Below are 10,077 nucleotides of genomic sequence, written 5' to 3' on the forward strand. Positions count from 1 at the left end.
TCCCTCAGACAACATGAGGAAGAAACCTCGAGAGGAACCAGACTCAAAAGGGAACCCATCCTCATTTGGGCAACAACAGACAGCCTGACTATAATATTAACAGTTTTAACAGGTATAACCCTCAACTGTCCTCATGGGGCCGTCCTTCACAGGAGCGGTACGATAAAACTCCGACCAGACACAGGGCACCAGGATGGATCAAGCAGGTCCGAGGGGCAGAAGAGGCCAGCATCTCAATCCCAGGATCAACATGTAACTCAGAGGGACAGATTGGGGGGGGGGAGAAAGAAAACACGTTGTTAGGTATGCCCTAAAAATGACAAGTATTAAATCTGTGTGGTAGGCTTGCAGAGACGAGAGTCTTTACTGAAATGTGATGTCATCGGCAGGTTCCCCTTCTTGTGTACCACGTGTCGGTCTATTTTTAGACCAGGAAACCCCCAAAGTGAGAGAGTCATTTCTCCTCGTATATGGGGGCCAAAAAAAATTGCGAAAAATTTTGAGTTAATCTTTCAGTTAGCTAGATTTATTGGTATTAGCTAGATTTATTGGTATTATTTTTTATCGCGTTCTATCCGCCATTGCTGATAATATGTGCCACGTCACGTGGTACACAAGAAGGGGAACCTGCCGATGACATCACGCACAGAAATTAAAAGGGTAGGTGACTTTTGTCGCAAAATTAATATACTTGTCGTTGTCAAAAAATTATGTTTGATATATCATTTTGAAGCTAAAAGATTTCTCTATCTAGTGATACCATTTATATATGTTGTCAAAATATATTGTATTTTATGCCAAAGAATACATCCAATGGTGGAATGGCAATTTAAATGCAGTTTTCTCCCTTTTGGATGAAGTGTAGATGTTGTAATTTGACTTGTGGTTGAGAAAAAGTGAAAATTCTGTCATTTTCAGTGCTACATACAGCAGAAAATTTCATCATGTGAAAGACTTTCCCAGGCTGTCACACACATTAAATTTTAAGTGTTAACTGTGCTGCTTTATTTTTTAATTTTTTTTTAAATTGTAGCTGTTTATCATATTTTTCTTTGGGGTTTCTCCCCCTGGTTAGAAATATAATCTTCCTAAAGAGTCATTTTTCAGTCTCAGTCCCAGTATTCGTTTCTTCAGGTTTGCTTTAGGAGGTGTGACTGTGTGTTGTGTGTCTCAGGTGTTGATGTCTAAGTCTGTGCTGTTAGCGATGTCTCCGTTTGCTCTGGCATGCTGCCTGTGCGCTATCGCCATGGTCCTGTTACCCATCGAGACCAGAGGACGAGCGTTACTGGTAAACATTCAAAGCTTGAGTAGTTGTTGCACGTTGCTCATTGTGTGTTGTTTGTATTTTCCATTCATGATATCACGCTTCGTTTGCTTCTCTCACTCGTGAATATGTTCACCACTCAAAGATAAACTTCATATCTTCATGCAACCTTGTAATGTCATCTTTGTACAGAGTGGTGAATGGATATATCACAAGTGAGAGAAGCAAACAAGTGATATCTTCCCCTGTTGAAAAATATAAACTTCATATCTTTGCACCACCATGTAATGTTCTTTATATTATATGGACGACATCCACAAAAAAATGCACAAGTCGATCAAAAGAATTTTAGCTTTGAACCGGTTCGCCATTTTGGCAATGCGCGTCTAATCAGTGAGAAAACATTGGGAGTGACATCATCAGAGTGAAATCTCGGGAATTGTTATACACAGGACACATTTTCCATGGAATAAAAACATGTATTCTGTTCCCTTCTAGCGGATAGTATGCAATATTGTAATCATATCACTACTATATATATATGAGTGATTCCACGCTTATGGGTACTGAAATGGGGACATGAACTTATTTTTAAAAATTCACCTAAAACCATTTCTTTTTTATGATGAATGATATGAATGATATGTTAAAAGATAACTTTAATTTTCTGAGATGTAATAAAAACATATTTATATGCCAAAGTCAGAACGTAACAGAAGTGTTGTGGACATATATATTCTCAATTTTAACAATGTAGAATTACTTTTTGAAACATAGGAAGGTGATGTTTTAGCAAATATAATTAATAAACATGTGTAGTAGAATAAACATACACATTCTTTCAATAAGATTAACATGGTATATAGCTAGATTGTAATTAACAGACGCGAGATGGACAATCGTAACAGAAGTAATGTAACAGACATCATTTTGGAACTCATAGGCTTGACTTTGGCATATAAATATGTTTTTATTACATCTCAGAAAATTAAAGTTATCTTTTAACATATCATTCATTAAAGATTACATGTTTTGTGACCTGATGGTAAAAAAAGAAATGGTTTTAGGTGAATTTTTAAAAATAAGTTCATGTCCCCATTTCAGTACCCATAAGCGTGGAATCACTCATATATATATATGTGTGTGTGTGTGTGTGTGTGTGTGTGTGATTTTTATTTATATATACACTATATATATATATATGTGTGTGTGTGTGTGTGTACACACACATTATATATATATATATATATATATATATATATATATATATATATATATATATATATACACACACACACCACATTTTATATATACAGTACCAGTCAAAAGTTTGGAAACGCCTCTAATTCAGTGGTTTTTCATTATTTTAAAATTTTCTGAATTGTAGATTAATACTAAAGTCATCGACATTATGAAGAAAAATATATGGAATTATTTGGTAAACAAAAAAGTGTTAATCAAACCAGAATATGTTTTATATTTTAGATTCTTCAAAGTAGGCACCTTTTGCTTAGATGACAGCTTTGCACATCTTGGCATTTTCTTTTTTAAAGATTTTTTTTGGGCTTTTTTCAACTTTATGGAGCACTTGCATGTGACGTCACAGCCGATCCAGATTGTCACAGACGCCATCTTGTAGGTCAAACGCCATATTTCCGCCTTCTACTTCTGCTTTTACTTCTACCTTTTCTTCTGGAAAACCCTACTATATACAATTCTACTACAACGGTTGCGGCTACAAGCTCTCCCTACCTGTGCACGTTTTTTATGTTTTTTGTGTGTATTTTTGCGTGTTGTTCGTCTGTACCGGACTTCAATATCCACTACAACCGTATGGACTTACTGGACATTGGTTTCCAGCAGAAAATGACGGTTTGTAGCGATTTCCATCGCATGCACAACATTCCGGACGAGATAGCGAGACCAGCGGGGTCTCCGTGGATTGTTATCGGAAGCAAAGCGAAGGAGGCGGCGCCGGGAGCGGAAGCAAAAGCGAGGCTGCAGGCAGAGCCGGCCTGTTGACTAAGCTCAGAAAACAGCCACTCAAACCTCTACTGCTAAGCCTCTACCTCTCCAACGCCAGATCCATGTAAACAAGACGGACGATTTGGAATTACAGCTGGAATTACCTTATTCTATTCTATAATCGGCTGGTCAGTGCTATACTCAATACTTAAGTGACTTACCCATCCAATGAGGATTCTTGTTTACAAGATGCCACATCTGAGTCGCTGACAAATCCTGAATTTCTGTAAAGATAACTGTCCAGAGATTTATAAGCACGCAGTGCTTCACCACTGAACAGCGAGGGAAAGTTAATGAGGTAATTATACACGTCTGGGTATTCCGCTGGCAGTTCAAAATCCGGTCGTGAAAACTCCGTCCGGTAAGCCATAAGGGTCACTAATCTGTAGATCGTTTATTTTAGACATATATCTAGTTATCTGTTCATTAGAAAAATGAGCCGTGTAGTCCGTCGGTTGAAATTGATCCATTCTGTACACGAGTGCAGCAGTATTTTTGACCGACAAGATGGCGGTTGTGTACTTTCCGGTCACGTGACTGCAAGATCTCTATAGGATAGGACAGTGTGGAGACAGGAAATGAACGGGAGAGAGAGACGGGGAGGGATCGGGAAATGGCCTCGGGTCGGAATCAAACCCGGGTCTCCGGATTTATGGTATGGCACCTTAGCCACCTGAGCCACAACACCCCCACAGCTTGGCAGTTTCTCAGTCAGCTTTACGAGGTAGTCACCTGGAATGGCTTTCAGTTTACAGCTGTGCCTTGTCAAGAGTTAATTTCTTGAATTTCTTGACCTCTTAATGTGTTTGAGACCATCAGTTGTGTTGTGAAGAGGTAGAGTTGGTATACAGTGAACGGCCCTATTTGAGTGTTCTAATCCATATTATTCCAAGAACTACTCAACTAAGTAAAGAAAAATGACAGTCCATCATTACTTTAAGAAATGAAGGTCAGTCAGTCCGAAAAAGTTTGGGATGAGTTGGACCGTAGAGTGAAGGCAAAGCAGCCGACGAGTGCTCAGCACCTCTGGGAACTCCTTCAAGACTGTTGGAAAAGCATTTCGAGTGATGACCTCATGAAGCTGATTGAGAGAATGTCAAGAGTGTGCAAAGCTGTAATCAAAGCAAAAGGTGCCTACTTTGAAGAATCTAAAACATATTTTGGTTTGATTAACATTTTAAAGTTTACTAAATGATTCCTTTCGTATTGCTGCATAGTCTGGATGACTTCAGTATTAATTTATAATGTAGGAAAAAAAAACATAGAATTTGAAGGTGTTTCCAAAGAGAGAGATAGTACTGTCTGTGCAAAAGTCTTAGGCACCCTGTTTTATTTTGTACAAACTTTGTTATAGAGGGTGGCACGGTGGTGTAGTGGTTAGCACTGTCACCTCACAGCAAGAAGGTTCTGGGTTTGAGCCCAGTGGCTGATGGGGCCTTTCTGTGCGGAGTTTGCATGGTGTCGGCGTGGGTTTCCTCCGGGTGCTCCGGTTTCCCCCACAGTTTCCCCCAAAGACATGCAGGTTAGGTTAACTGGTGACTCTAAATTGACCGTAGGTGTGAATGTGAGTGTGAATGGTTGTCTGTGTCTATGTGTCAGCCCTGTGATGACCTGGCGACTTGTCCAGGGTGTACCCCGCCTTTCGCCCGTAGTCAGCTGGGATAGGCTCCAGCTTGCCTGCGACCCTGTAGAAGGATAAAGCGGCTAGAGATGATGATGATGAGATGAGATTTATGTAAGAGACACTTTTAATACAAAGAGAACCTAATGAAGGCTGCTGAGTTTTGCTTTAAAATTAAGAAGTCAGTGTGACAGTCAAAGTGTCCAGAAGAACTGTGGCTGGTTCTGCAAATTGCTCAGGAAAATATACTAACTGATTTTCTGATAACACAAATTGTTTCCAAGACTTTTATTTTTTAAAGCAAAACCGTCATCACACCAAATATTGACTACAGTGTTGTAGTCGAGTCACTAAACCTCGAGGCCGAGTCCAGTCTTGAATCCCCAAGTGTTCAAGTGTGAGTCATTAAAAAAAATTTCAAGTCGAGTCCACTACTGATCCGAGTCGAGTCCGAGAACAAGACTCCAACCGCACCATTTGACGGTGGCTGTTTTAGTGCCATTAACATTAGTTTGTTCCTGAACATGACGTATGAACAGGTGAATGTGCTTCTCTTTGTCAGGGAGTGTGAAGTATTCTATCAGAGATGGTTGGGAGACGGATGTAAGTGCAGAAGGTGTGTTTATTAATACAAGTGAAGACGGTAAACAATCCAGAACGGCAGGCAAATTTGTAAAACGGTGAAACAGGCGATAGGTCGAGCGAGGCACAAACAGGCTATCAAAGACAAGAAACAGGAAATCAGGGATCAGGAAACCAAACAAGGAAATAAGTCTCGGTAATGTGTCAGCAACGCAACTCAATACTTCGCAAAGTAAGTGTGCTTTCACAGTTTTTATATCGGTGCGCTGATTGCGCCTTAATCCTGTGCAGGTGCGAGTCATTTACGGCGCGCCCGAGAGTCCGCTTGGTGCACGCGCTGTCCGGAGCGCACCCAAGAGTCTATCTGATGCGCGCGCCAAGGCGTGCAGGTGTGACACACTTACACAAAATTAGTACAAAAATTAACGTAGATATAAATATCTTATGGCAAATTATTATGGAATGTTACAACAAAGAAAGAAAAAAATCAGTCTCTCCAATTTACGAGTCGGGGCGGCACGGTGGTGCAGTGGTTAGCGCTGTCGCCTCACAGCAAGAAGGTCCGGGTTCGAGCCCCGTGGCCGGCGAGGGCCTTTCTGTGTGGAGTTTGCATGTTCTCCCCGTGTCCGCGTGGGTTTCCTCCGGGTGCTCCGGTTTCCCCCACAGTCCAAAGACATGCAGGTTAGGTTAACTGGTGACTCTAAATTGACCGTAGGTGTGAATGTGAGTGTGAATGGTTGTCTGTGTCTATGTGTCAGCCCTGTGATGACCTGGCGACTTGTCCAGGGTGTACCCCGCCTTTCGCCCGTAGTCAGCTGGGATAGGCTCCAGCTTGCCTGCGACCCTGTAGAAGGATAAAGCAGCTAGAGATAATGAGATGAGATGAGAATTTACAAGTCCGGAGGCAGTTAATGCACGAGTCTGAGTCCATGTCCGAATCATGAGTGCTCAAGTCCTTAAAATGAGGGTACGAGTCGGACTTGAGTACTACAAACCTGATTGACTTTTATTTATTCCTGTTCACTGCTCTTTATAGTATTTTGTCATACAGAAATTCATTTAACTTCATTATTTTTGAAGACATCTTCGCTTTACAACATTTTTTTTTTTGGATGTGCCTAAGACTTTTGCGCAGTACTTTACATACTGTATACTGATCTATAGTATCTATGCCATATTTTGTTGTTTTCTTTGATGTATTAAAGATATTCAACAATAGACCTTTTTAATTCTGTAATAATTATATCAGCGGTTTAAAATGACAAGTTCTCAGGCACTTTAATGAAATGTCTTATTCTTTTTCTTTTTTTTATATTGCAGCAAAATGAATAATGCACACCTGCTCATCAAGAAACTATGAATATCTAATAACTCTGGATTTTTTTCCTTTGTTTTTTTTCTAAATTTATTAAAATTAGATCACAAAATCACTCTGTGGAATTGTGTCTTTCTTTAAAAAATTTCATCCCAACATTGCTAATGGTATCCAGTATCTTGTGTGCATGTGTGTGTGTGTGTGTATAGTAAAGTAAAAATATCTTTAAGATATGTGAATTCATCAAATATTTCTAATTGTGAGACTTTTATAAAATAATAATTATTGAATGGTTAATTAGTTTAACTCCCAACACCAGTCAGCACCTCCAGACTTTGCTTATGCTTCGAACAACATGAACGTCATAAAAAGTACATCACATAAGAAATAGTTACTGAATATTATACATTTATTCCTAGTTTAAAAAAAATGTACTTGATTGGTATTTAAAACATGCTATAAATGTGTTATTAGTGTCAAATGTAAGTATTTTATGTTAAATAAATGTGTTAAAGTACTTAAAAAAGTAAAAAAGAAAACTACATCTACTGTTCTTTCACACTGTTTCATATCAAACAGCATTTTAGAGCAAGCTACAATACACCCACCAGTCACTTTATTAGGAACACACATCCACCTGCTGTTTTATACAGTTCTCTCATCAGCCGATCCCTCGACAGCAACACGATGCATCAAATCACGCAGATACAAATCAAGAGCTTCGGATAATGTTCACAATGTTCAAACATCCGAATGGGAAAAATTGTGATCTCACAGTGAAGTGTGACTTTCTTTCACTGTGGCGTGGGTGTTGGTTTGAGCCAGATGGACTGGTTTATTCGAGTATTTCAGAAACTGCTGATCTCCTGGGGGTTTCACACACAACAGTCTCTAGAGTTTACACAGAATGGTGCGAAAAACAAAAAACACTGAGTGAGCGACAGTTCTGTGGGTGGAAACAAACGCCTTGTTCATAAGAGAGGTCAGAGGAAAATGAACAGATTGGTTCGAGCTTTTTTTTCCAGGAAGGATATAGTAACTCATAGCAACTCTTTACAACCGTGGTGAGCAGAAAAGCATCTCAGCATGCAACAGCAGCACAGAAGACCACATTGGATTCTACTCCTGCAGCCAAGAACAGGAATCTTAGAATCAAGAAACAAGTTCCTGTTAAAGTGGCCGGTGAGTGTATTGTGTAATTATATTTTTAATATCATAGGAAGTAATGTTAATATCTTAATATTCTCCCTTTTTTGTGAAGTAATTTGTTTGTTGGTTATTCATCATTTTTCAGTATTCATATTTTTTTTTGTCATTGTGTATGTTACTAGAAGAGAGATTGACGAGATTATTAGTAGTACATTACTATTCAAAATGCAATAGGAGTACAAAGTTACTTAATACATGTTATTTACCAGCTGGGAGGTCCGTATCGTGAAATACCATGACCGAGGTCTTGAAAGTACTGAGCGAGGCCCTCTGGGCCGAGGTCAGTATTCAAGGCCGAGGTCACGGTATTTAACCATACGGACCGACCTTAAGCTGATAAATAATATATTTATTTTTTTCTTTACCAAATTCTAACAGAAAACGAGAGCGCCCGAAAGGGAAAACCGAGCCGAGCCACCATTTTGAATCTTCATTCACGGCTGTAATGCAAATGGCTTCCTCCTCGGTATACAAGTGCTCTTCCATGGCAGGGAAAAAACTACATTTTGCCACCTATGTAGTCCCCTAGCCCTGTGATGACCTGGCGACTTGTCCAGGGTGTACCCCACCTTTCGCCCGTAGTCAGCTGGGATAGGCTCCAGCTTGCCTGCGACCCTGTAGAACAGGATAAAGCGGCTAGAGATAATGAGATGAGATGTAGTCCCCTATTTATACAAAATTGAGTCATTCAAGATTCAGCCATGTTCTTGCTCGGCGTTAGCGACAGTTGGAGGTTTTTAGCTTTCTCCTGAAATATTTTCTTTTATTACTTCTTCCTCAGGGTAGTAAAACTCGCTTTTGCTGTGAACACTGAAACAGAGATCGGTGCCGCCCGATGCGCCACATGGCGCGGGAAGGAATTTGACTTTTTTTGATGCTGTAAAATTAATTCTATTCTCCTGAGAAATGCAAAAATAAATGTTGACAAAAATTGCTACGATGTTTGTTGTTGTTGTGAACGAGCAAGTCGCCAAAGGTCCGTAACCGGGGTCCGTAACTGGGATCCGTATTGTAGGATACGGACCCGCTCGCCAGCCAATCAAAGCGCAGGATTTGATGGAAACCAGACATTGAAAAAAATAATTATGAATATTTAACAGTTATTCCACGAAATCGAGTCGTACATGAGCTGATAGCTGATGAGGCACGTAGCACCGAGTTGGCTATAAGCCACGTACGACGTGATTGAGTGGAATAACTGTTTTATTCTATCTGCATTTACTGGATTTTGAGAAACAGAGCATTTTTATTTTTACTTTTTGCAAATTTGATAAATGAAAACTTTATACAAAATGTCTGACAAAATCACTTCTGCTTAGAATGTAAACAAACCGGCAAAATGACAGGAGCAATTTGTGAAAAATGGCAGAATAATAATAATTCTTGAAAAATAAAAAAAGATACGTTCTTACCATCAAATACTTTCATGCTATATTTTGTTGCTTTTTTTGTGTTTTTGGGGTTTTGTTTTCGAGTAGAGTTTTTATTTCGTCCTTGGTTGGTTCACTAACACGCGCCACCATTTTCTTCTTCTTCTTCTTTAGGGGTTTATTTATTTATTTGGTGGTTGTCAAACCAACTTAAAGGTGTATTACCGCCACCGACTGGGCTGGAGTGTGGACCAGGAGATACTGGGGGGGGCGACACAACTATATTCTTTTAGCTGTTTGTGTTTCTTTTAAATATTTGATAAAGTGTGATATCTGACTTGATGCGCTACACCATTTTGTTTTTCTCTACTCATGGTATCTGGGGGCGGCATGGTGGTGTAGTGGTTAGCGCTGTCGCCTCACAGCAAGAAGGTCCGGGTTCGAGCCCCGTGGCCGGCGAGGGCCTTTCTGTGCGGAGTTTGCATGTTCTCCCCGTGTCCGTGTGGGTTTCCTCCGGGTGCTCCGGTTTCCCCCACAGTCCAAAGACATGCAGGTTAGGTTAACTGGTGACTCTAAATTGAGCGTAGGTGTGAATGTGAGTGTGAATGGTTGTCTGTGTCTATGTGTCAGCCCTGTGATGACCTGGCGACTTGTCCAGGGTGTACCCCGCCTTTCGCCCGTAGTCAGCTGG

At 40.1% G+C, this 10,077-nt stretch overlaps 1 protein-coding gene across 2 annotated transcripts in view; it reads left to right on the forward strand.

The window, feature by feature from the left end:
* The window catches only part of svopl (SVOP-like), a 75,632-nt gene extending 68,710 nt beyond the window's left edge, over positions 1-6,922 (forward strand). For both annotated transcript variants that reach the window (XM_060903352.1, XM_060903353.1), the window contains 2 exons: positions 1,175-1,288; positions 6,813-6,922. In XM_060903352.1, the coding sequence (XP_060759335.1) occupies positions 1,175-1,288; positions 6,813-6,824 (126 nt within the window). In that variant the 3' untranslated portion in view covers positions 6,825-6,922. The remainder of the gene's footprint in view (positions 1-1,174; positions 1,289-6,812) is intronic.
* The last annotated feature ends 3,155 nt before the right edge of the window (positions 6,923-10,077 follow it).

The sequence above is a fragment of the Neoarius graeffei genome, chromosome 21 (assembly GCF_027579695.1).
Source record: "Neoarius graeffei isolate fNeoGra1 chromosome 21, fNeoGra1.pri, whole genome shotgun sequence".
Taxonomy (NCBI): Eukaryota; Metazoa; Chordata; class Actinopteri; order Siluriformes; family Ariidae; genus Neoarius; species Neoarius graeffei.